This window comes from Bos grunniens, chromosome 26 (assembly GCF_055505025.1).
Source record: "Bos grunniens cultivar Pamir isolate PY7600 chromosome 26, Bosgru_T2T1.0, whole genome shotgun sequence".
NCBI lineage: Eukaryota > Metazoa > Chordata > Mammalia > Artiodactyla > Bovidae > Bos > Bos grunniens.
In genome coordinates this window covers 20,988,271-21,016,152 of record NC_141190.1, presented here as the reverse complement: position 1 = coordinate 21,016,152, position 27,882 = coordinate 20,988,271, and the positions used below count along the sequence as shown (strand labels likewise).

General features: G+C 41.8%; 1 protein-coding gene across 7 annotated transcripts in view; it reads left to right on the top strand.

Annotated features, from left to right (window-relative positions):
* Positions 1 to 27,882, top strand: part of DNMBP (dynamin binding protein) — a 120,524-nt gene that overhangs the window by 76,347 nt on the left and 16,295 nt on the right. For all 7 annotated transcript variants that reach the window (XM_086377188.1, XM_086377194.1, XM_086377189.1 and 4 more), the window contains 5 exons: positions 19,984 to 20,177; positions 21,060 to 21,159; positions 25,938 to 26,085; positions 26,649 to 26,666; positions 27,032 to 27,231. In XM_086377188.1, the coding sequence (XP_086233314.1) occupies positions 19,984 to 20,177; positions 21,060 to 21,159; positions 25,938 to 26,085; positions 26,649 to 26,666; positions 27,032 to 27,231 (660 nt within the window). The remainder of the gene's footprint in view (positions 1 to 19,983; positions 20,178 to 21,059; positions 21,160 to 25,937; positions 26,086 to 26,648; positions 26,667 to 27,031; positions 27,232 to 27,882) is intronic.

Below are 27,882 nucleotides of genomic sequence, written 5' to 3'. Positions count from 1 at the left end.
AACAGTTCATTCTGTGAAGGCCTCAAGCTTGGATTCTTGTTACAGCAGGTCTATTACGGTTTTGCCTTTAAGGTGTGTCTCCTCATCCCGGGAGGCGGGCCTTGCTCCTAAGGTGCAGCTCTGCTGAGGTTTCCAACTGGATATGTTTGTTGAACCTCCTAACTTGAAGGGACTTCACTTTCACTTTTCACTTTTATGCATTGGAGAAGGAAATGGCAACCCACTCCAGTGTGCTTGCCTGGAGAATCCCAGGGACGGGGGAGCCTGGTGGGCGGCTGTCTATGGGGTCGCACAGAGTCGGACACGACTGAAGCGATTTAGCAGCAGTAGCAGCAGCAGCAACTTGAAGGGACTCAGATTTTAAAGTCTGTCTCAACTCACAGAGAGTTTTGAGTGTCTGCTTGGCTCTTTGGCCTTCAGCTGCTGCTTTCTGCTGTGTTCACTAGTCACATCACTTGCATGCACAGTTCAGGATTTGAAGGGAATTTCTGTATAGACTTTGGGGCTGTCCTCTTTGCAGCTTCCTCTTTTTCAGGATTTCTTCCTTAATATCAAGTCACTTCAGAGTCCACGACCTTTGATTCTGCAGCCAAATAAGATCACCATTGGTTGCCTCTCAATTTTTGCTCTACTTCCCGCATGCTAAAACACTAGGGATTCCCTGGGGGTGGGGGTAACGGGGTATCAGATAAACAGGGATCTTACCTAGTTTTCTTCCCATGTTTTGAGTTGTATCCCCTCCAGTTTCTGGCTGTTTTTGCTGGCTTTCCAACACATAGTTGTTTTCAAAAATATCTTGTCCAGAGTTGCTGCTAGTTTTCAGTAGGGAAGTTCGTACAATGTGAGCTACTCTACCGTTACTAGACCAAAAGTCAGCACTAGGGTTTTATGCTTGCCAAGAACATAAACGGGCTCCCTGGTGGCTCAGACAGTGTAGAATCTGCCTGTAGTACAGGAGACCCAGGTTTGATCCCTAGGTTGGGAAGATCCCCTGGAGAAGGAAATGGCAACCCACTCCAGTATTCTTGCCTGGAGAATCCCATGGACAGAGGATCCTGTCGGGCCATAGTCCAGAGTTGCAAAGAGTTGGGTGCAACTGAGTGACTAACACTTACTTAAGACCATGAATAGTTACAATGGGAAGGGGACCTAGTGCTTCAAATTCTATGTTAACTAGGTTAATTTAAGTGATACTAAGATACCTATATGAAGAACTCTTACAGAGAGAAATAGGAGGCTGAATTCAGATGCAAGTTAAGGCTAATGGTTCAAGGTTGGAGGGCTAGAACACAAAATCCTCTTATATTATTACTAGAAGGAACCTGACATTTCAGCAAGTCACTATTTTATACATGTGGGTAAATACCCATGATTGAGTTTGAAATCTATTTAGTGGATTGCAACTAGCATTTTTTGAAAAATAAAATAGAAGTGAATAGAAAATTTCAAGTACGTCTCATGTAGTAAAAGTATGCAGTACTTCTATATTACTTCTGTGAGTGTATACCTATACATACGTGGATTACATAAATGCATGTGTGTATATACTGAACCACAGTGTAAAATGTGAGTCACAGTGTGGAAAAAAAAAAACAAACTTAGATCCAAGCCACTCAGTTTTTAAATGGAGAGACAAAGCTCAGAGAAACTGAACCGTGTGGCCAGGAGATGTCTGGATGCCCAGACCAGTGCTTTTACTACAGCACCACAGTTGAAGCCAGAAGTGCAGGTTTAGGTTCATTTTGAATAAATGAACTTAGAAGAGCAGAAAAGTATTGTGTTAGGGGAGCCAGGGAGGAGGCTCCAAATGGAATGGGCTCAACTGTGTTGCATGCAGCAGAGAGATGAGAGGATGTGTTCTGAGGAAAGACTTTTCACTTGGTACATGAGGTAAGGAACAAGATGTATTACAGGGAGTTTGGGAGGGAAGTGGCAATGAGGGATATGCAGTCATCTCCTAGTATCTGTATCTGCGGGGGGGTTGGTTTCAACACCAACACCCTGCCCCACCCTCACACCCTTGCAGATACCAAAATCCACAGATACTCAAGTCACATATAAAATGACATAGTATTTGCAGGTAATCTATGCACGTCCTCCCATATATTTTAAATCATATACTTTAAATCATCTTAATTACTTATAATATCTGTGCTGTGCTATGCTTAGTTGCTTAGTTGTGTCTGACTCTTTGCAACCCCATGGACCCCTTCCAGGCTCCTCTGTCCATGGGGATTCTCCAGGCAAGAATATTGGAGTGGATTGCCATGCCCTCCTCCAGGGGATCTTCCCAACCCAGGAATTGAACCCAGTTCTCCTACATTGCAGGCGAATTCTTTACTGTCTGAGCCACTAGGTATCTCCCACTTACATTACCTCAGTTCAGTTCAGTTAAGTCGTTCAGTCGAGTCCAACTCTTTGTGACCCCATGGACTGCAGCACACCAGGCCTCCGTGTCCATCACCAACTCCCAGAGTTTTACCCAAACTCATGTCCATTGAGTTGGTGATGCCATCCAACCATCTCATCCTCTGTCGTCACCTACTCCTCCTGCCCTCAATCTTTCCCAGCATCAGGGTGTTTTCAAATGAGTCAGCTCTTCGCATCAGTCCTTCCAATGAACACCCAGGACTGATCTCCTTTAAGATTGACTGGTTTGATCCCCTGGCAGTCCAAGGGACTCTCGAGACTCTTTTCCAGCACCACAGTTGAAAAGCACCAATTCTTTGGCGGTCAGCCTTCTCTGTGGTCGATCTGTCACATCTGTACATGACTACTGGAAAAACCATAGCTTTGACTATACAGACCTTTGTCAGCAAAGTGATATCTCCGTTTTTTAATACACTGTCTAGATTTGTCATAGCTTTTCTTCCAAGGATCAGGCATCCTTTAATTTCATGGCTGCAGTCACTATCTGCAGTGATTTTGGAGTCCAAGAAAATAAAGTCTGTCACTGTTTCCAATTTTTTCCCATCTGTTTGTCATGAAGTAATGGGATCAAATGCTACAATCTTAGTTTTTTGAATGTTGAATTTTAAGCCAGCTTTTTCACTCTCCTCTTTCATTCATCAAGAGGCTCTTTAGTTCCTCTTTGCTTTCTACCATTCAGTTCAGTTCAGTTCAGTTACTCAGTTGTCTCCGACTCTTTGCGACCCATGGACTGCAGCATGGCAGGCTTCCCTGTTCATCACCAGCTCCTAGAGTTTACTCAAACTCATGTCCATCGAGTTGGTGATGCCATCCAACCATCTCATCTTCTGTCATCCCCTTCTCCTCCTGCCTTTAATCTCTCCCAGTGAGTCAGTTCTTCGCATCAGGTGGCCAAAGTATTGGAGTTTCAGCTTCAGCATCAGTCCTTCCAATGAATATTTAAGACTGATTTCCTTTAAGATTGGCTGATTGGACCTCCTTGCAGTCCAAGGGACTCCCAAGAGTCTTCTCCAACACCACAATTCAGAAGCATCAATTCTTCAGCTCTCAGCTTTCTTTATAGTCCAACTCTCACACCCATACATGACTACTGGAAAAACCATAGCTTTGACTAGACAGAACTTTGTCGGTAAAGGGTGATATCATTTTCATATCTGAGGTTGCTGATATTTCTGCCGGCAATCTTGATTCCAGCTTGAGCTTCATCCAGCCCAGCATTTTGCATGTTGTATTCTGCACATAAGTTAAATAAGCAGGGTGACAACATACAGCCTTGATGTACTCCTTTTCCAATTTGGAACCAGCCTGTTGTTCCATGTCCAGTTCTAACTGTTTCTTCTTGACCTGTATACAGGTTTCTCAGGAGGCAGGTAAGGTGGTCTCGTATCCCCATCTCTTTAAGAATTTTCCAGTTTGTTGTGATCCACACTTTCAAAGGCTTTAGTGTAGTCAGTGAAGCAGAAATAGATGTTTTTCTGGAATTCTCTTGATTTTTCTATAATCTGCTGAATGTTGGCAATTTGATCTCTGGTTTCTCTGCTTTTTCTAGGTCTACCTTGTACATTTGAAAATTCTTGGTTCATGTACTGTTGAAGTCTAGCTTGAAAGATTTTGAGCATTACCTTGCTAGCATGTGAAATGAGTGCAATTGTGTGGTAGTTTGAACATCCTTTGGCCTTGCCCTTCTTATTTGTATGAAAACTGACATACATGGTAGTATTATCAGAAACAGGTGAGTTTAGATGTGTCAATATTTAGAGTAGTGCAACAGAGCCTGGCACATAGTAAATGCTAAATAAACATAATCTGCTACCATCATCATCAATTATATTTTTCCAACACATAGATCCCATATTCCCTTTGAATGTGATTACACAGGTGTTTATTAACTAGTTTTTGTACTTAGCACTGTACCAAGCATTGGGGTATGCCGGGAAGGATACCCCCCCATACCCCTCACCACCATAGATGTTTTTAGATAAGTTGAAAAAACAAAGTGTAAAAATATGAATAATTAAATAAAGTACAGAAGTGTCTAGCTTAAACAGTAAATACTATGGACAATCAAGAAGAAAAGCTCAGTTTTTACTTGAGTTAATGGAATAGACTTTAGGAAGATGCTTGAATTTTAACTAAAGCTTAAAGGAGTAGTGGGGTTGAGATAGGCAGAGAGAAACAAGGAGAACATTTCTGGTTGGAGAAAGTCTATGCGCAAAGATGCAAAGTTGTCGTGACAAAAAGGAATACAGTGTGGGAAAGAACTAGTGTATCGAAATCTTAGAAACCAAATGGGAGTTTGGACCAGAGCCTGAGGAAGAAGTCAGCTGGCCCTGCATGTGGTGATTCCCTCTCTGTGATCACTGACACTGTGATTGATGACTCCTCTGAGGACCAGAATGGCTGTGGAAAGGGTGGGCATCTGAGAACTCCAGCCTAGGGGATGCCCATGGCATGGGGCAGGAGAAGGGAACACTGTGGGGAGGGCTGAAGAAAACCGAAAGGCTTAGAGTAGGAGAGAATGGCCAACACTTTCAAATGCCCCAGGGAAGTCAAGGATGATTCCATGGATTTGTTGAGGTTATCGGTTGATGGAAATACAGTGATGACACAGAATTAATTAGGAAGAAATTAGATGGGGGAAGAGGTCTGGAAGGAGGTCTTCTTGCATGAAGACCGCTCTTTCAAGACCTTTCACACACACAGTGAAATAGAGTTGAATGGGACTGAGGGGAGCACAGAGTTGACCAAGATTTCCTGTATTTACTTTTTAAAATCAGGCTGTACTGTCAGGCTGATTAAGATGGGTAGGTAGGAAGCAAAGAAGAGGGAAAGAGAAAATATGTGGAGGCGAAGGGAAATAAATACAGGGCCCTGCTTTGTCAAGGGTTGGAAAATCATTGAAGTTTTAGAGAAGGTAAGGCAGTCCTGCCTTCTGGGATTATGAGTTGGCATTCTTACGTGAGCCAGACGTCTGCTTTCTCCACGAACCGTTCAGTAGTCAGTCGTGTCCAACTCTTTGCTACCCCATGGACTTCAGCGTGCCAGGCTTCCCTGTCCATCACCAACTTCTAGAGTTTACTCAACCCACGAACCGTTACCTACATTATTTTTAGATAATATTTCATCAGCAATAAATGGGAATATTGGTCTGGGGAGATTCCATGCTTCTGTAAAAGTAAAAAGAAAACCAGGAAAGGCAAGAAATTGAGGTTGGATAGGAAGAGACAGTCTTCTTGGGCATCGTATTTCCTGCGGTCCTGAGGATGTTGAAGTGGGCATGGGGGGGCAGTGAATCCAATGGGCTCACTTGCAGTGCCATGGCAGGGCCAGCCTTCAGAGGAATTTTGGCCTGGGAGCTCAGAAACTTGACACTCCCAACCGTACACCACAGTTTTCCAATATTTCCTGAGAAACCAGAAAGTGCCCCAGGCTGTCAAGTAAGAGGGGTGTGGCAGTTCAGTGCATAGTCATTTCTGATGGGAAGAAACACATTTGTGTACCAGGCCCCACAGCAGGGGGCAGGGCTACATTCTAGGTCACAGAAGTCATTCCATGGTATCAGGAAAATCCTTTCTTCAAATCATAAGCTGAGAGGAGGCAAACAGATAAAACATATTTCATTTCATTGACTCTAAAACCCTCTGTTCTAAGACACTAAAGAATTTTATGTAACATTAGAAAGGCTACTACTAATTCGAAGACTAATTAACATGCTATTTACTGAAAAATACATCTCCATTTCTGAGATGTTAAAATATGAAAAAATGTATATCTTAGAGTCTACCGAGATTTGGAAACGCTTCCATTTGCCATTGATCTAGAATTCCTCCTGTCCTTTCCTCAGTGATTTGAAGATCTAGAATTCAGTTTCCTCTGCTCTTCAGCCCCTACCTCTCAAGGGAATATTGAAACCTAACTTACCCTAACATCATAGTTGTGGCAGCTCAGTAGTTAAGGCAAACAAAAGTTAGGATATTTAATGATTTTTTAAAACTTGAGTAGTGTTTTCCGTCATAATCACAGCAGAGTAATACTTGTTTTTGTTGTTGTCTAGTCGCCAAGTCATGTCCAACTCTTTGCGACCCTATGGACTGTAGCCCACCAGGCTCCTCTGTCCCTGAGATTTCCTTGGCAAGAATACTGGAATGTTCTGCTATTTCCTTCTCCAGGGCATCTTCCTCACCAATCAGGGACTGAACTGAGCAACCAGGGAAGCCCAGAGCAGTACCTAGGGTAAATAATAATACTTGCTGTCATCTATTAAGTGCTGGTTGCTGTGCTGATTAGTGCAGATAAGGTACATTAGACTCTTACGTTAATGCTTAGTGTATAATAAATACTCAATGAATGTTTGCTATCCAATGAAATATACTCTGAGGGCACAGAACATGTACATCAAAAGATAGATAGTATTATTTTGTGTTGTTACTCAAGAAGTGAAGTTTAGAGTAAAGGGTAATCCGAAGACTAAAGAAGCCTTCATCTGGCTGGGCTTAAAGGACAGTAGTTGAGGTGAAAGGCACAGAGACAAGCTGGGCTTGTTAGGTTCAAGGAATAATAAAGAAACAAATATTTAAAGTATGTTGTGCTAGGTTCTGTAACAGCAGCCTGTGCATGGGCCTCTAGGCTTGCAGATAGGAAGTGACTAACTTCTCAGGTTAGTCACTGACACATGAAGCCACAGCCTTGTGGAGCTGGTTGGAGAGTAGTGTTAGTTATATCAGACCAAGAGGAGTAAGTGAAGAAACAGTAGGAAAGTGCAGAAGATTTTGGAGCCCGGAAGTAACCAGAGAGGACCAGTGCTTTTGTTACGTACCAGGAAACAACAACCCAGAGAGGCTGTGTAGGATAAAGAGTCAGGATAAAGTGAGGGCTAGATTCTGGGTCTTTTGACTTGTAGTCTGAGTGCCTTACTCCCTATGCCTGCTGCCTTCTCAGGATCTAGAAGCAGCTCCACGTATGTCCCTGGAAATGAAAGCCAAAGGAGATATGGGGAAATAGAGTCACTGTTGGGGTGCCAAGAGCTCATTTTAGCCTGTACAGGATGAATGACTGGGGTCCAGGGCAAACCCAGTTTAGGTTCCCTCATATTGAGGTTTTGTTTTATTCCCCCGAAGTTTTGGCTAGAAAATAAGATCGTACTGACTGATATCCTAGGGCCTAGTCAGATTTTACTGTGAAAATATTGGATCACACTTGGAAAAAACCCTTATTTTGAAAGACTGGGTTCACTTCTCTAAATTAACGTAGTAAAATACACAGTGCTTAAGTTCATTTTAATTGTTTTGTTTCATGAATTTATGTCTAAGACCACCTACTTTCTCCCTGCTTTGTTTGCTGTGTTTGAGTATCAGATGAAATGACTTGTCTGAAACAGAAGAAAGCTGTGGAGGGCTTTCCAACTTTCTATACTTTGCCCCATCTCGGAGTACTCTGCTTCGTAGCTTTCTAGTCAATATTCATATTTTTTGTTATTAAAACTTTGTGCAGAATTATAACTCAGATCAGCTAGTTTTTGTTTTGTTTTGTGCGCAGTCTTAAAAGATCCATAAAGTGTTATGAGAACAAGTGGAAAGGAGTAAAAGTAAACTACCTAATAGAAGCAGAAGGAGGTCTGGGCTTTACATAGTAGGACAAAAATAACCGGAGGGTCCTGTTAATGAGCAACATTTGAGACTTCACTGTAGTGTTATTAATTATCAAAAATGGAAATACGATGTAGGAAACAGCCACCCTCACATCGAAAAACCACATAACCCAGAACAGGCCTTGACATTTGATGGAAAGCCCCAGCTAGAGAGGCTAGTTTTGAATCGTAATAGCTGTGTCGTGTCAGGCAAGTCATCTCATTGTTTAGTGCCTTCATTTAGAGCAATTATACCTTCCCTCAAGAGACCTGGTAAAGAAAACATCAGATGTATGTCTGTTTAGAAAATAAAGTTTTTGTGTAAAGTTTTGTTGGCTGACTGTAATCAAAATTTGCTTATTAAACAGTGAAGGTTTATTTCTTCTTCTTCTTCTTCTTTTTTTTTTTTTTTTTACAAAAACTATCTTTGCCTTCTTAATTATTTCACTTCTGCTGCCTAAAGATTTGACAATAATAATAACTTCATAGTTTAAAGCACATGTCTCTCGGATTCGGTGTGTGTTAAAAAAAATGGTGTTTCAAAGAATCTAGTATTAATTTCGCTATCGTGGCAGCGTCAGAAGTTGCAGACTCTTGTACTCTGGGCCCTTGACTCTTGTGTGCTCTTCTAAAGGATTGGGTAGGCTCTGGTAGAAGAAGCAAGAGGTGGGAAGCTTTGAGCTGGGTTTTCCGAGGTGGAAACCCTCCAGCAGGGATTGTACTGGAGGCTACTTGCCAAAATAGGCAGGGCAGTCACTGAGCAAAAGGCTCAGGGAAGAGTTTTTTTAGTTACTGTTGAGATTGAGGACCAAAATATAATAGATTCCTCCCTGAGGTCTGGGGATCGGGAAGAGTCTATGAGTGGTGCAGAAAAGCCAGGGACCACAATGCTGAAAGTTTAAGGCTGGCGGGATAAGCCTTCTCCAAGTATTCGTAAGTAGGTGCTGAAGGAAAAGAAGTGGTGGGGGGTGGGGGCTGGGTGGGCTGGCTGGAGTGCTGTGGGCACATGGAAAACCAGGATTTATGATTCTTCCAGTAGGCCTGCTGGGAATATAAGCAGAACAAAGGTCGCTTCCTTTTGGAGTTTTCTAGACAGATTGCTAAGCAGGAGGGGGTTTTGCTTTTCGTATTAGACTAGCAAATTGTTTCATCAATGTTTTGTTACCGATTTTCTTCAGCAGTTTAAAAGTATTAGAAAAGAAATCTCAGATTATTAAAAAGTGAAGAAAATTTGAAAAGGATTAACAGTAAATAAGAGAGGACTGAGTAGTAGAATTTTCTTGTTTCATAGCAAGTGTTCTTTTTTCCGCATTGTTCTTTGTTGTATCAATACTGAATGTTCACTAGAGTAAAAATAGAAAATACAATAAGTTGAAAAGAAAGGAAAAAATATCAGAATTCCTGTCCCCTTCAAGACTTTTCATTTTCAGATATATGCCGTGAAAATATTTTCCCCTTTTTAACAAAACGGCAGTTCTTTCACAAACTCTTTTGTAGCCTTTTTCCATTTAGCAATGCACAGTAGACAGTTTTCTGTATTAACGAATATAAATCTGTATCTAAATGGTTGTCATAGTACAGTATTGATATTATGCAGATATGTCCTAATTTATTTAACAGGCCCCTTTGGGGAGAAATTTTTGTTATTTCTAAATTTTCTTCATGCATTGATAAAGATCCCTTCACTTGCACATGATTTCTGCCATAAATTATCTGGAATACTATTGACTATGTATTTGGCTTCCCTAGTGGCTCAGACGATAAAGAATTTGCCTGCAGTGCAGGAGACCTAGGTTGGCTCAGATGGTAAAGAATTTGCCTGCAGTGCAGGAGACCTTGGTTCAATCCCTGGGTTGAGAAGATCCCCTGGAGAGGGAAAAGTCTACCCACTCCAGTATTCTGGCCTGGAGAATCCCGTGGACAGAGGAGCCTGGTGGGCACAGTCCATGGGATCACAAAGAGTTGGGACGTGACTGAGGGACTAAGCCAACAACAAATTGAATATTTACTGGGTGTAACACTGCTAGATTTGATTCTCTCTGAGGAATTATTTGCATTACACTGAGTAGGATTTTTTTTAATTAATTTATTTTTGGCTGCACTGGATCTTCATTGCTTCATGGGCTTTCTCTAGTTGCGGTGAGCTCTTCATTGAATGCTTCTTTGACTGCTGCTCTTCATTGAAGTGCTTGGGCTTCTCTTTGCGGTGGTTTTTCTTGTTGCAGAGCACAGGCTCAAGGCACATGGGCTTAGTTGCTCCACACGTGAAATCTTCCCAGATCAGGGATCAAACGCATGTCCCCTTCATTGGCAGGCAGATTCTTATCTCCTCTGCCACCAGGGAAGTCCCCTGAGTAGGGTTTTACAGATGTAATGATATGGACATACATACAGTATACATGCTTAAATATGTCATTGTTCACAGTTGAAATGGTGGGTGGGGGACCTGTGGCTATACAGAAAGTTAAGTGTGCTTTAAAAATCACGATTTTGTCATTAGCTACCAGGCAGTCACTAAAACCCACAAGTATATTTCCAGGTCACAGTTGCCAAGATTTGCCTGCCCGGAAAAAGCGCTAGAGGCAGAGTAGCAATTGTAGGCTCTGAAGCCAGTGTGGGCTCTCATCTTCCACATACTGGGCCAGTTACAAATTTCTCTTCATGAATCAGTAAGATGGGGACGATATGAGGATTAAATAAACCAGTATTTGTAAAGTGCCTGAACAATGCTTGACATGCAGAGTAAATGTCATATAAATATTTGTTAAAATTTAAAGCCAAAAAGAGCTCCATTTGATGGTGGAAGGAAGCAGGAACCCTGGAGTTAGGCAATGGTGCCATCCTTCTCGCAGAACTTGATCAGAAGTTCTTCTCTCAGATTGCTTAAAATTTCACCCATAGAGATGAATCTTGGCTAGCATGACAGCTTGTCTTAAATTACTGGTAGTACATTACTAGATTCTTAGGAAATTAAAAGGTACTGGTTGAGCTCAAGTCTCCATCCCCAATCCAAGTTCCCTGTCCGAGGAGTTTAGTGTGTTCTCCCCGATACCTTTTTCTGTGGACTTACATATTATATGTGTGTATATGGAAATATGTAGAGGTTTTTGCATGTTTCTCACCTTTTTCTTTCTCCCTCTCCATCTCTTTTTAAAAACAGAACTGGCATGTTGTTCTGCAACTTTCTTTTCCACACTTCCTTTTAAAGTGTAAATGTTAGCAGTTCTTGCTGTCCTGGGACCATAGGTGAGACCTGCATTCTGATGGCTTTAGGGTAAGGTACCTAGAAGTAGCAGGACGCTGGGGAAAGTGAGGGCTGTGCGGGGCTTGGGAGAGGGACTGCAGAACAAGAGGTCCTGAGAACGGAAAGGTAGACAAATGCTGCCCTCTTTACGTCTTTGCCTCTTATCATAGACTTCTTCCCTGAAAAGAGGATCCAAAAACAACACATTAAAAGGGGCAGGAAAAGGAGATAACACTCTTGATTTAAAAACTCCTGAAGTGAAATTGTGGCAGTTTTAGGACGAAGAAAGAAAAGCTAAGAGGGAAAAGGGGTTGAGTCAGAGCAGAGCTGGGCCCTCTCTTCTGCGTCTCAGTCCAGGAAGCAGAGGATTCCAGCTCCATCCTTTAGAACAGGCCCTGTTGTGATAGCCTGGGGGACTCGGAACGATTCATATGTAAATATGGGAAAGCCTGGGGGAAATGCCTACCCTATTCAAAGGATTTTAGGGGGTTGTGGAGCATTCCAGAGCGCTGGGAAGATTCTATTCTGCCAGCCTGGCCTTGGACCTATGGGAACTCTTGCACCAGCATTTTGGTGCTGCAGGTATGTCCAGGGTTGCTGGAACCCGCACAAAAGCAGGTAAAACAGTTGGCCGCCTCGTTCAAGTGCCGCTTGGAACCTCGCCAGGAGTTGAGAGATTTTCCCCAGCAAAGAGCCAGCTTTCAGAGGCAAGGGAAGAGTGGCTGTTCTCTTTAAGTCTGCTTTGGAATGTGGTGGGTAGAGTTGTGGGAAGCTGCTGGTTAACAGAATCGCTTCCTAGGAACTCTTCAGAACGAGCCTGGGACTGTGCACTAACCTCAGGGCATGGGGATGTCTTGGGATTTTGCGGGGGGCGTTGGGGGGAGTTAATGAGACAAAAAGAAAAAAAACAAAACAAAACACCCATCCCTATTGGTTTTATCACAGTCATAAGTTTGTGCTGCCAGCTCCTTAACACCTCCAGGGCTGCCCGAGGAGGAAAGTGGGACTGGTCTGCACCTTTTGTTGTTAGCTGGTGCTGCTAGGCCTCAGTTTCCTCTGGAGTGCTTCCCCGTCCCCAGACTTCATTGTTCTTACAGAAAAGTGGGATTTTATGGGCCCGGAACCATTTCTTCTTGCTGCATTTTACCTTAGTGCAGATGGCGTCTTCTGGCCCATTGTGGGAAAAGGACTAGTTTGTGTTGAGTAAATTACTTATTTAATTTGCTCAGCAGTTCTGCAAATGAGGATGTTGAGGCCCAGAGGTGAAAATGGACTTTGGCAAGGCTCCCCAGTTAAATAATGGGGGAGTGTGAGTTTCACTGGCTCGCGGGGGAGGGGGGGCTCTCTCTCACTTGTTATTCAGTTTCTCTGTCGTGTCTGACCCTTTGTGACCCCATGGACTACAGCACGCCAGGCTTCCCTGTCCTTCACCATCTCCCAGAGCTTGCTCAAACTCATGTCCATTGAATCAATGATGCCATCCAGCCATCTCCTACTCTGTTGTCCCCTTCTCCTCCTGCCTTCAATCTTTCCCAGCATCAGGGTCTTTTCTAATGAGTTGGCTCTTCACATCAGGTGGCCAAGGTATTGGAGTTTCGGCTTCAGCATCGGTCCTTCCAAGGAATATTCAGGGTTGATTTCCTTTAGGACTGACTGGTTGGATCTCCTTGCAGTCCAAGGGACTCTCAAGAGTCTTTTCCAACACCACAGTTCAAAAGCATCAGTTCTTCGGCACTCAACCTTCTTTATGGTCCAACTTTCACATCCATACATGACTACTGGAAATACCATAGCTTTGGCTATATGGACCTTTGTTGGCAAAGTAATTGTAGATCTTTTTTTCCCCCTTTGTGTGTTTGGAATAATGGAATAACAGTTTTACGTTTGGAGCCATTTCAAGCCAGATGTTCCTAGTTGGACCTAATCTTTGAGTGTTAATGTGTATGTGGAGCCTGAAGGTGACCCGCATCTTCAGAAGCGCCTGGCATTTTGTCAGGGGTGAAGTGAAAGTCACTCAGTCGTGTTCGACTCTTTGCGACCCCATGGACTTCTGCATGGAATTCTCCAGTCCAGAATACTGGAGTGGGTAGCCTTTCCCTTCTTCAGGGGATCTTCCCAACCCAGGGATCGAACTGAGGTCTCCCGAATTTCAGGCAATTTCTTTACCTTCTGAACCACCAGGGGGAGGTGCCCAGAAAACCACAAATTAGCAAAAACATCCCACAGGGATGTTTCCTTTTTGTGTTTTAAAGTCTTTTCAACAGTTTATAAATCCACCTATAGGGGGAAAAAGTGGCTTTGTGGTATTTTAAAAGAATTGTTACCATTTCTTTCTATTTTTAAATATACATAAAAATCTGAGTCTCAGTGTAGGTTGCTGGGTTCAAATTGATGAGTGCTCTGGCATCTTCTGCTTTCATGTATTATAATAGAACTTTGATTCCTGGGAGATAATAGCTTCAGGGGAATTTTTAATATTCAAGGCAAATAAGCCCTGACCTTTCTAGTTGAAATTCCAGGCTAGGGAGGAAGAATGGTGCAGGATTAAGTGGATTTAATTCAGGATTTGGATTTAAATATATTTAGATTGAAATCCCAGAACTGCTGTTTACTCACTACAGAGGCTGGAACAAATTGGTCAGTCTCTCAAAGCCTAGGTTTTCTTATCTGTTAAATGGGAATAATAATACTACTTCAGAGTTTTGGTGTGAATATTAAATGAGTACAGAGACATAACATATAAAGCGCCTGACATGTGGTAGGAATTCAGTAAGTGTCCCTTTTCAGAGCTTTTTAGTCCTGTGTTGAAAATAAATTTCTCTGCTCAACTTGCTGCTTCTGGCAACTGTATATGGGGCTGAAATTCCATAGGTTTAAAATTGTAAATAAAATTAAAAATAAGGCAATTGAAAATTTTATGTAGACTACAATTAATTTAGTCATCATTTAACACTCTGAAGTAAGATTTGAAATTCTGTCATTCATTCTATCCAAAAAAGTAGTTCCAGAAAGAAAATTTCTAATTTTGTCTTCTTAAATTTTATCTTGAATAGTATCAAATTTATAGAAAATTGCAGTGGTATACAGATCTTTATTTGTATTTGCCGATATTTAACATTTTGCCATGTTTTGTTTTCATTCTCACTTTCTCTACCCGCACCCACACCCACACATGCACTTCTTTTCTTTACTGTTTGAGACTAAGTTGCATATATTGTGCTCCTTGGTAAGCACCAGTGTATTATATGGATATTTTCATACATGACCATAATAGATGTGCCATTTCAGGAATTTTAATTAAATTTTTTTATACAGTTTTAAACATTATTTTCTATTTACAGTTACTACCAAATATTGAACACATTCCCTGTGTTGTGCAGTACATCCTTAAGCCTATCCTATACCCAATAGTTTGTACTTCCTATTCTCCTTATACCCAATAGTTTGTACTTCCTATTCTCCTATCCTTACTTCACACCTCCCTGCCCACACTGGTAACCATTAGTTTGTTCTCTATATTTGTGAGTCTGCTTCTTTGTTATAATCACTTCTGCTGCTGCTGCTGCTAAGTCGCTTCAGTCGTGTCCAACTCTATGCGACCCCATAGACGGCAGCCCATCTGGGATTCTCCAGGCAAGAACACTGGAGTGGGTTGCCATTTCCTTCTCCAATGCATGAAAGTGAAAAATGAAAGTGAAGTCGCTCAGTCGTGTCCGACTCTAGCAACCCCATGGACTGCAGCCTACCAGGCTCCTCTGTCCATGGGATTTTCCAGGCAAAAGTACTGGAGTGGGGTGCCACTGCCTTCTCCGTGTTATAATCACTAGTTTGTTGTATTGTTCAGATTCCATCATATGGTATTTGCCTTTGTCTCACTTACTTCATTAGCATAATGCCCTCCAAGTCCATCCATATTGCTGCAAATGGCAAATTTAGTCCTTTTTTACCGCTAAGTAGTATTCCATTGTGTATATATGTGTATGTATACCACATCTTCTTTATCCATTCATCTGTTGATGGAAACTTAGCTATCTTCCATGTCTTGGCTATGGTATATAATGCTGCTATGCTTTATTCCTGGGGTGCATGTAACTTTTTGAATTAGTGTTTGTTTGTTTGTTTGTTTGTTTTTCCCCAGATATATACCCAGGAGTGGAATTGCTGGGTCATATGGTGGTTTTATTTTTAGTTTTCTGAGAAACGTCCATACTCTGTTCCATAGTGACTGCACCAATTTACACTTCTACCAACAGTATAGGAGGGTTCCCTTTTTTCCACATCCTTGTCAACAGGTGTTAATTTCTGTTCTTTTCAATGATGGCCATTATGACAAGTGTGAGGTGATCCCTCGTTGTGGTTTTGATTTGTGTTTCCTTTATGGTTAGAGATGTTGAGCATATTTTCCCATGGCTGTTGGCCATCTGCATTTCCTCTCTGGGAAAATGTCTATTCAGTTCTGCCCATTTTTAAATTGGGTTTTTGTTTTTTTTTAATTGAGTTGTAGGAGCTATTTATATGTGTTGGATATTAATCCCTTTGGTCATATCATTTGCAAATATTTTCTCCTTTCAATATATTTTCTTTTCATTTTGTCAGTGATTTCCTCTGCTGTGCAAAAGCTATTTGTTGTATTTGTTTACTTTTGCTTTTATTTACTTTAGGAGCCAGATCCAAAAATATATTGCTGCACTTTGTATCAAAGAGTGTTCTGCCTGTTTTCCTCTAAGAGTTTTATAGTATCTGATCTTATATTTAGATGTTTAATTCATTTTGAGTTACTTTTGCATAGAATGTGAGAGAATGTTCGAATTCCCTTCTTTTGCATGTAGCTGTCCATTTCAGGAAAATTTTAATTGGTTTACTCATGTATCCAATCTACAGTCTATACTGTATTCCAGTTTCATCAGTTTGTCCTATTAATGTCCTTTGTAACATTTTTTCCCTGAGATCAGGATTCAGTTCAGGATCACACATTGCCTTTACTTGTCATCTCTTCAGTTATCTTTAATTGGGGATTTGTCCTCAGGCTTCCTTTGTCTTTTATGACATAACGTTTTGAAGGTTACAGATCCCTATGTTTGTGTGACGTTTCTTCAAGATTCCTTTCAGATTATGCTTTTTGGCTGGAATACCACAGAAGGGATATCGTGCTGTTTCTAGACCTGACATTCGGAAGCACGTGATGTCGTTTCCTTAATTGGTAGTGTTAATTTTGATTAGTAGGTTTCGGTGTTACCCATTTCTCCACTGTAGAGTCACTGTTTCATTTTTGGAATAAGTATAGTAACTAGTTCAAAACTATGCAGATATCCTGATCATCATCAAAACCCTATCACTAACACTGGAATCATCCATTGATGGTTTGTGCCTGAACTAAATTTCATTTTGATGGCTGCAAAATACTAATTTTTTTTTCTAATTCTGTTATTTCTTATATATGTATATATATACTTTTATTTATTTCTGTATGGCTGTGCTGGGTCTTCATTACCTTGTGAAGGCTTTCTCTGGTTGGGGTGAGCAGGGGCTGTTTGCTGTGATGTGCAGGCTTCTCATTGTGATGGCTTCTCTCGTGGAGCTTAGGCTTTAGGCACCCAGGTTTCAGTAGGGCAGCACTCGGGCTTGGTAGTTGGGGCTAGCTCCTCTAGAGCACAACCTCAGTAGTTGTGGTACCCAGGCTTAGTTGCTTGGTGGCATGTGGGATCTTCCCAGACCAAGGATTGAACCCACGTCCCCTGCATTGTCAGGTGGACTTTAGTGCACCACCGGGAAGTCCTTTTCTGTATCTATTAGCTGACATTCTACCATAAGAAAGAACATTTCTCTTCTCCCCTGTTTATTTATGTACGTATATATTATTGATGAGAGTTCATGGATTCTTATTTTAGTCAACAGATTACAATTCATTGCTGTGCTTATTTATTTTGATCCTCGAATTGTACAGATTTGGCCAGTGGGAGCCCCTTCAATTTGGTTCCAAGCCCTTTCGACACATTCCCATCATTTTCTTCAGCATATCCTTATTTTCTGCCATAAGATGTTTCAGACTCATCTACCTTTGCCTTGCCTTGGAAAGAGCCATTTCTCCAAAGAACTCTGGTTCCTTCTACTGGAGAATGGGTTTTAGAAACCAGAATCTGAGTTAACACTTTTTAAACATTGGAATTCCTAAATTCTTAGTGAAGGGGCAATGGGGAAGGATTTTGGAGACTAAAATCTGCTGTGAAAGCTTAGTTTTCCATAAGTTTAATAGTTTGAACACTTGTGTTTTCACTTCTTAGATCTGAGTAAAAATATTCTTGTAATCCCACTCAGATTTGCTAGTATGTTTACTTACCAAAGTCGTCATTTTTTAAAGTGGATCTTAAGGAATTTGAAATAAACAGCAGAGATTGCTTCACTGTTGAAATTTTCTCAGTTGTTTATTTTAGCATTTAACATCTATTTGAAATAAATGCCATCTCATTTTATATATAAGATAATAGATCTCTCATCATATGTATATCTAAGTAAAGGTATTTGTAAAAGCTAATGACAAAATGTGCATTTGTTTTCAGTTTTAGATCATGTAGTGTGGCTGCAGAGGTTTTTTTTTTTTAATTGAAAATGCTGTTAAAGAACTTCATATTTATAGGTCATTTGTATCTTCCAGGACATTTGAAGTAACAGAACTTGCTTGTGAGTCTTCATTATTGTTTTCATAGGGAAAAAGAAAGTGAAAGTCGTTCAGTCGTATCTGACTCTTTGTGATGACATGGACTATACAGTCCATGGAATTCTCCAGGCCAGAATACTGGAGTGGGTAGCCTTTCCCCCTCTCCAGGGGATCTTCCCAACCCAGGAATCGAACCCAGGTCTCCCTCATTGCAGGAGGATTCTTTACCAGCTGAGCCACAAGGGAAGCCCAAGAATACTGGAGTGGGTAGCCCTTCCTCCTCTCCAGGGGATCTTCCCAACCCAGGAATCGAACCGGAGTCCCCTGCATTGCAGGTGGATTCTTTACCAACTAAGCTATCAGGGAAGCCCAGACAATTCTTAAATATTTTATTATATACTACTATGCCAAAGCCTTTGACTGTGTGGATCACAATAAACTGGAAAATTCTGAAAGAGATGGGAATACCAGACCACCTGACCGGCCTCTTGAGAAATTTGTATGCAGGTCAGGAAGCAACAGTTAGAACTGGACATGGAACAACAGACTGGTTCCAAGTAGGAAAAGGAGTTCATCAAGGCTGTATATTGTCACCCTGCTTATTTAACTTCTATGCAGAGTACATCGTGAGAAACTCTGGGCTGGAAGAAGCACAAGCTGGAAACAAGATTGCCGGGAGAAATATCGATAACCTCAGATATGCAGATGACACCACCCTTATGGCAGAAAGTGAAGAAGAACGAAAAAGCCTCTTGATGAAAGTGAAAGAGGAGAGTGAAAAAGTTGGCTTAAAGCTCAACATTCAGAAAACGAATATCATGGCATCTGGTCCCATCACTTCATGGGAAATAGATGGGGAAACAGTGGAAACAGTGTCAGACTTTATTTTGGGGGGCTCCAAAATCACCGCAGATGGTGACTGCAGCCATGAAATTAAAAGACGCTTACTCCTTGGAAGGAAAGTTATGACCAACCTAGATAGCATATTGAAAAGCAGAGACATTACTTTGCCAACAAAGGTCCGTCTAGTCAAGGCTGTGGTTTTTCCAGTAGTCATGTATGGATGTGAGAGTTGGACTGCAGAAGGCTGAGCGTGGAAGAATTGATGCTTTTGAATTGTGGTGTTGGAGAAGACTCTTGAGAGTCCCTTGGACTGCAAGGAGATCCAACCAGTCCATTCTAAAGGAGATCAGTCCTGGGTGTTCATTGGAAGGACTGATGCTAAAGCTGAAACTCCATACTTTGGCCACCTCATGCGAAGAGTTGACTCATTGGAAAAGACTCTGATGCTGGGAGGGATTGGGGGCAGGAAGAGAAGGGGACGACAGAGGATGAGATGGCTGGATGGCATCACCAACTTGATGGACTTGAGTTTGAGTGAACTCCGGGAGTTAGTGATGGACAGGGAGGCCTGGCGTGCTGCGATTCATGGGGTCGCAAAGAGTCGGACACGACTGAGCGACTGAACTGAACTGAACTGAATGTTAATCTGCCATCACAGTAATTGGGTTAAGGTGGGCCACGCAGTCACCCAGATCTCAGACAGATAATTCCCACCTAGTTCTTGTTTCCCCTTTAGCTGGCATTGTTATGTTTCCATAATACTCTTTTTAACATGTGCTAGTATATCAGTGTTTATAACTTCCAGCTTGGTATCTCTGCTAAGTTCCTGAAACAGGTTTTAAACCTAAGTGAAAGCAGTTCTTTATAAGAACAGCACCTCCTTCAGCCTCTTTTGCAAAGTGGCTGTGGCCACTGGTTTGTCCTCATAAAATGGGCCAGCTGCTTGTTTTTAGGACAGATTCTAGAAATGGTATCTCACAGATGGGAGAAGTTCTGTCTCCAAGCTTGCTCAGCTCTTCATATTTGTGATTAGAATGGACTTGGGGATCAGGTTTCCTGATGGTCAACAATCATGAGACCTTCGGTTGTGCTCTTTTCAACTCAAAAAGAATATGTTCTTTTCAACTCAAACTGTTGCAGAGGCCTGCTTTCATAGCTGCTGACCCGTTCTCTTTTTCCTTCTAGAAATGACGCTTCTCTCCTCCCAGTCTTCATCACTGATGGCCCCTTCTGGTTCTGTGTCCACTGAAAACCCAGAGCAAAGGATGCTAGAGAAGAGAGCCAAGGTGATAGAGGAACTTCTTCAGACGGAAAGAGACTACATCCGGGATCTGGAGATGTGTATTGAGCGGATCATGTTTCCCCTGCAACAGGCACAGGTGGGAACTAGTGGAGAAAGTGAGCTTTGCCATGAACATGGTTCTCCAGGCCTAAGGCTTAGGGTACAGGAGCTTTCACCACAAAGATTTATTGGGTTTGAAATAAAGGTTGTGACTGCGGCTCTTAATTCAAGGGCCCCAGTTGACACGTGTCATCAGCTTAAGCCTTCCCCATCCTGTCACTTATCAAGTCCGTTATTAACTTACTAACTTAAGTTACTGCAATAACTCCTAGGACATTTCCTGTTTCTGTGGTGAAAACAGTTCCAGTGAGTCTAGAGTTACCACTTTACACTTTACTGGGAAGCTTTGCAGTAATATTAATATATTGAAGTCTGGTGATGGTTTACCTGTCTGTAGCATCTGATTTACAGGTTTATTCCAGAAACTCTTACTAATATGTGTATGCTAGACACTCTCTTAAATGCTGGGGATGAGGCAGGGGGGAAGGTTAACGGTATCCTGGGGATTTACAGTCCGTCCTGTTGCTTGTTACTTGACCGCCTGGGCTCAGCTTGGGTATGGACTCCTGGAACAGTCACTCATAAGAATTCTAGGAAGTGGATGGTGCCATCAGGTTTTGGGTCCTGGGTGGAATTTCTGTCTCAGTATAATAATTGTACAATTATTATACAGTTAACAGAAATTGGTTCTACAGTCATTTCACTATGGTAATGGGGATGGGGGAGCAGAAAGTAGTTGGATCAAGGACAAAAGGTGGCACTGAAGGTGATGCCAGATGTTCCCATTCTGGAAACCTCATGAGAGTGGTGAAGATGACCTTGAGGGATTTTTGTATCATCCTTGAAGAGATGTTCCTAATGTGAATGATATGCTATTAATTTTGTTTCTATGCATCTTTGTTTTGTTTTCCTTTCTCAGATACCAAACATTGATTTTGAGGGACTTTTTGGAAATATGCAGATGGTGATTAAGGTCTCAAAACAATTATTGACTGATCTGGAAGTCAGCGATAACATAGGTATGAGCCCCTGCTGTTATTTCAGAAACAGGTTTTTTTTTTTCTTTTCTTTTGTAGGAGACAGAGGAGAAGAGCACTGGTATTTAATAGTTTTACTAGGAAAATGAAGTTTTAGTTACTTAGTTCCAAGGTTATTTGGTCTACTTTGTGGTGATATTGGATGCTTGCAATAGAAGAAATTTTTGTTGTTACATGGTGTGATATTTTTCAGATTGACAGTTGCAGTCTTTTAGTGGGTCATGAAATCATTTTAGGACCCGGTAACTCAGTGGGTTTATCTTACAGCTAAGGAACCAATCACATTTAGATAAACCCCAGTATTATAGTACTGCTGGCAGGGTCGTCCAACTTTGTGCAGGAAGAAGACATTGTCTTTGTTATTCTGGTCAGGAACAAACCTGCCATCTCTCCAGGAAGGGGAATCTGTCTCTATCCTCCAAGGCTTTCTGTTATACAAACATCCTTGGAAATCTAATCTGGAATAAGAGCTGTCCCAAATCATGTAGAAGTACCATGGAGAATTGATCTTCAAAAGGTTGCCTTTATCTTTACTCTTATTAATAAATCTACTGAACGATTTCTTTAAAAAATTAATACCCAGTATATATATATTTACAATAAAATAGAAAATATCAGAATGCACTGTAAATAATAACTACACTTTTTGAAATTTTTATTTCAGTTCTACATATATGTCCACTGAGTCATGATTTAAAATGTGTTTATTCACATGGGTCATTGTGAAAAACGTTTGAAAAACAATTATCTATTTCTTATAAACAAGGGAATTGTGTTCGTTATCTATTGCCGTGAAACAAATTATACTAAAATTTAGTGCCTTAAAACAGAAGCAGGTCACATTTCCTTTGGTTCAGGAATCTGGGAGTGGCTTAGCTAGGTGATTCTGGCTCTGAGTCTCTCATGAGGTCGGAGTCGAGCTGTTATCTGGGCCGCCAGCGTCTGGGGCTCAATCAAGGATCTGGTCCCACAGGTTCACTCAGATCATCAGTCCTCAGTTCCTTGCCATGTAGGCCTCTTCACTTTCATGACAGTGGCAGCTAGCTTTCCCCAAACTGTGTGATCCAAGAGAGAGAGGAGGCTTGAGATGGGAGCCAGTGTCTTCTATAACCTGGTCTCAGATGTGACACACCATCGCTTCTGCCATATTTTACTTGTCATACAGACCAGCTCTGGTACCACGTGGGAGGGGACTTCCTGTCACTTTGGTATTTTATTAGAATCAAAGTGACAGGATGCTACCACAGTTCTAGCCATCCCACTACACACACAACATCCAACAGAAGGAAAAAGTGACCCTGTGTCATTTAAGGATAAGCGGACCTTTCCAGAGTCCCCTCACTGGAATTCTCTGTTTTTCATTGGCCAGAACTGGTCACATGCCTATGCCTACGTAAATCACTAGAGAGGGGAATGGGCTCATGATGTTGACTTAAGCTAGGTGGTGTTGACCTGACTCATCAGGGAGAGAAGTGGATATAAGAATAGTCGGGGCTCTGCCCTCCTGCAGAAGAGGGTGGTGGCTGTGGAATGGTAGGTGATAGTGCAGCTTGGTTAATGTTTCTCCAGGGTTTATAGTACTCCACACACCCTTTCAAGGTACATCAAGCTTGATTGCACTTGTTCCCTACAACAGCCCTGTGAGGTTAACCTGCTATTAATCTTAGTTTACAGATGAGGAAACTGAGACTTGCTCAGGAGAGTAATTTGCCCAGGGTCACATGGCTAGTACTGTGTTATCAGGTCTTTCCTGTGGGCTCTGCATATGCTGTTAGCCTCTGTACAGAACAGCTGCTTATGTATTACTAGTACTTTATGGAATGGCAAGAGAAACTGAAGCCTGGGATCCTGCTCTCAGCCTCACTGTAGAGGCCAGAGGTCAGGAAAGTTGAGGAAGGAGACACACATGTTGACCGGAGGAAGCCATGGTGACCCCATTTTTATAGAATGATATTATTACCTGTATATTATGACAAGAATAAAAGAAGAAATGAAACAGAATATCCATAATCTCACCCCATACGATTTTAGCCATTTTATTTCTCCCCTTCCCCTCTTGCCCCAAGACACCAGGAATTTAGGTAGCAGACTGAGATGAGCTGAAGGCACACAGAGGATGGGGGAGGAGAGGGCCTGGGAACGAAAGGGCTTAGGGCCTGAGAGGAGGGTTAGCTTTACAAGGAGGGACAGTGTGCAGTGACCATGATATACAGTAGGCAAAACAGGCTGAATGAGCGCACCAGGCTGGGGGGCTTCAGTCTTGGTCAACAGGAGGCCAGGCAGTGCACTCGGGGGGAATTAATAAAGGACAAGGTTTTGCATATCTGATAAGGGAAGGTTCTGGAAAGTCAGGGAAGGCAAATTAAAGCATTGTTCAGCTACTTGCAAAGGGCAGATTGACTTGAATTGTATAAGCAGTGTTTTATTTTTCTTAAGTTTAATATGTAATATATATTTTAAGTGTAACTTACTTTTAATTTTTCACATGGCATAAAATTTGAAAAGTACAAAGAACTGCTTAATGAAAACTCTATCTGTCCCTGCCACTTAGCTCTTCTCAACCAGAAACAACTAATGTTACTAGTTTTCTTATATCTCCTTTTGGATTCATAACAGAACTTACATATGTATTTTCTCTACCCTGGTCCCCCATCACCATTTTTTTTTAAAATTAGATAAACAGAAGCATACTATTCAAACTGCTCTGTAGTATGCTTGACTCCCCTTTTAAAAGTATGCCTCCCAAGCAGTTTTTAATCACCTAGGAATAGAAATGAAAAAAGTATACAGTGAATAATGTGGTGAAATTCCAAGGTAATCCAGGATGCTGGAGAAAGCGTCTTTGAATTAATTTATAAGCCTGATTGGAGAAGAATTCTAGTACAGGCAGGACAAGGGTCCACAGGGAAAGAGAGAATAGTCGGTGTTCGGGGCTTGGATGACTTAGAACATGAGGAGGTTGAGATGAGAAAGAAGTACCAGGAGACTCTGAATATCTGGTAATATGTAAGGAACTGGCTTTTAATTATTTTAAACATGTCCCACAGAAAGAAATAAATTTTACATAACGGCCAGGATCCGTGTCTGTGTGTGTCTGTGCTTACTTTTACTGTGTCCAGTGTTTTCTGTTCCATTCTGTTTCCTCAGATATGTGCTGATCGTACCCATAAAGTAGAGTCCATGACCTATTCATGGGTTGTGACCTAAATTTGAAAAGACACTATAAGTTAAGGCATAGCTTTGCTAGGTTGTAGTTGATGTAGAAGAGTCACAGTTGCAGAGGTTGGAAACCCTTGAATGGAGGTGTGTGCAGAGTCATGGGTGTCAGCATGAAGGTTCTAGGAGTGCTGGGTGGTGGGTAGGGGGCTGGAGGATACGAAGGGAAGAAGCCAGGCAAATATCAGTTGGTGAAACTGAATGGAGACACTGGTGGCCCAGGGTCTCCACAGTGGCCCTGAAGGTCAAGAGGAAGCAGCCCCACTCTTTAACGCCTGGGCCCTTGAGTCACAGGGTTGACTAAGGCTGCCAGTGGGACAGCAGCACAAGTGTGATGTGTGTGGACATAGTCAAGGCTCTTGGAGGAAGGAGCTATAATTAAGGAAATACATTTCATTTAAATAAAAAGTGCTCTGCACGAGAATAGGGAATTCCATGGGACGTAACATGGAGGAAACAGGTGACCTTGTAGAGAGAGATGGGGCTCCCTGAGGGAGTGGCTCATGCTCAGAGCAGCTGGGAGAGAGAGGTGCTTGTAGGGGAAGCAGTAAGTAGGGCCATATGTTGAGGGAGAAGCTCAAGAATGAGAGGATGTTGTCTTTTGGGGAGCAGTGCAAGCTGAAGAAGGAAGGAGCAGGTTCTCTGAGAGAGGGAAGAGGCGCAAGAGGAAGGGTTTTAACAAATCCGGGAGTCTGCATGCTCAGGCAACTGCTCTAAGTGCAACTGCTCTGTGGAAGTCTGTTTAGGAACTGTTCCTTTTCCCAGCTGGTGTAGACTGCGGGGGGAGGGGGGCCTGTGGGTAGATTTCAAAGAGTCCACCAACTTGGATAGAAGTTTGTAACAAAAATGTAGCACTGATTTAAGATATGACTGTAGGGAACAATGACTTTCTCACCAACTAAAGTCACATGCTCGTATCACATTAAGTTGCAGGTATCTAGAAGTCCCAGAAACAACCCATGTTACCAGTTTCTTATGTCACTTATCACACTTGAAATTATGGTGTGTTCGATTCATTGCTATGTTTTGCTATTCAGTGTTTTATAGAGAAGTACATATATTACTATATCATAGATTGAGGGAGTTTTATATTATGGATATTTTAATATAATAAATGTCGTTTATAGTCCTTGTATTTAATTGATGCACAAAGAAAAGATTAGAAGCTGCTGCCGTAGAAGGATCTCTTTATCTCTGTGGAGATTTGGGGCTTTGGGAGCTAAGAGGTCTTTATAGGTTCTGATCACATAACTATGTAGAGAGTACTTGATTACTCTGCCTGACTGAAAAGGGACTGGAGGCTGTTTCAGGAACTGGGTATGTGGGTGTGTGTGCATGTGTATAGGTTCTGAAAAATAAAAACATGGATGAGATAGTTCTCTTAATTTGGGGTTAAATAAGTAGAATTTAAAGCTATTACAGGGAAACAGCTTCTTGTTTAAGGGATAGGGTTATCTGGTATTAAAGTGTGGTTATATACCTTCCATTTAGGATGCTGAGAAGAGAGTTACTGAAAACATTCTGTGTTTGTGTATATTCCACAGGACCTGTGTTTCTTGATCACCGAGATGAGCTTGAAGGAACATACAAGGTTTACTGCCAGAATCACGATGAGGCCATCTCATTGCTGGAAATCTATGAGAAGGATGAGAAGATCCAGAAGCATCTTCAGGACTCCTTGGCAGATCTTAAGTAGGAGTTTTGAGCACTTCATTCCATCATAGCTCTTTAGTTCTGCCTGTTGAAAGTCATTCCCATGTCTCTCTAGACTTCTTAGGACATCTATGAATCTATCGTGTTTTAAATACAAGCGATACATCATTGGAGATCCTTCTGTGTAACTTGGCCTTTTCCCGTTCTGTATCATGGAGATCTTAAGTAGCTTCCTGCTTGTAGTTACATCCATTAAAATCAGTTTTATTTATACATACAAAGTTAGCATTTTCAGGTAAGAAGCTGCCAGGAAGGTAGTTTGGTCTCGACCATCGTGAGATTCTCATGTCTTAGGGAGACAGGTTGTGAGGATGTAATATGTGTCTGAATAGGTCAGAGTGAAGTTAGGGGCTCACTGACTTTTTTAATAGACTAGAAATGCCACCATAAACATTCACAATTCCCCTTTTATCTCGTGTGTTTTTTGTCTGCCCAGCTAATAGGCATTAGCTGGACTAATACGTTCTGGGAGGAATGTGAAATTCAGCATCAGTATTTTCTCTAATCAGCTGTTTCTTCTTTTCATGCTCACTGCCTTATAGGAGCCTGTACAACGAATGGTGAGTTCCTGCCGCTTTTTTGCTTTCTTCTTTCATAGACAGAAGCTAGAAGTCAAGGCAGGTCTAGAAGTAGACCTGCCTTGCTGTGTTTTCCTGCATAGCACTTACCACCAAATGACACTTTGTATAATGTTGCTTTGATTATTGTCTGCCTCTTCCCATCAGGCAGGGACTTTTTTGGTTCACTGCTAAATCCACAGCACCTGGAACACTCCCTGATATCTGTTAGGTGCCTGGTAAATGTGAATGAATGAAGTTGGGAAGTAGGGTGAGAGAACGGAGCTGTATTAGGAACAACAAATACTGGCTACAGGCCCGGTGTTACTGACAGTTGACCAGAGTCTCTGTTTTCCCTTCTCTTGTAGGGGATGCACAAATTATATTAACCTGGGCTCCTTCCTCATCAAACCAGTGCAGAGAGTTATGCGTTACCCATTGCTGCTGATGGAGTTATTGAATTCCACCCCTGAATCCCACCCAGATAAAGTGCCTTTAACCAGTGCAGTCCTTGCAGTCAAGGAAATCAACGTTAACATTAATGAGTATAAACGTCGAAAGGACCTGGGTAAGAAAAGCATACTTGCTGAAAAGGAGGCACGCCCTTGAGAATGTTCTCCTCAAAAGAATTAATTACTAAACCAGAGGTGGACAGGCAGGTGGTAGGTAATAGGGCTGTGGTGAAGAAATGGTAATAGAATTTGGGGAAAATGAGATCATGAAAGAAAGAAAGCAATGATGATAATAAAAGCACAGCCATGCATGTTGGAAATCAGGCATGTGTGACAAAGCTTATAGCAATGAGTCTTTCCCAGGAGATATGAAGATCAGTTAGAGAATGGCTGATCAGGACAGTTCCTTCAAGTTGAGTGCCTGCCTGCCTTCTCATCTCATTGAAGGGAGTCCCTTTGGGTCCATTCTTGCATCTCTTTGCTCTGCATGTTTGCTTCCACTTAAGCTAGAAGTTTCTTGTCTTCTTTCAGAAAACCCCAGTTTGCTCACCTCTCTGGCCCTATCAGTCCTGCCTCTGGTCTGAGCCCCTCCCCTCACCCTAAAACTGTGTGGTCAGTCAACAAACCACCCACTCTTTCTTTATGATAGAGGACAAACTGAACCATGTCCTCTGTCTCATGAAATCTCTTGTCAAAACTTTGATTTTGAATACTCAATGAGTATTGCATGGTGCCCATGCTATAATAAATTGATTTATCATTCATAT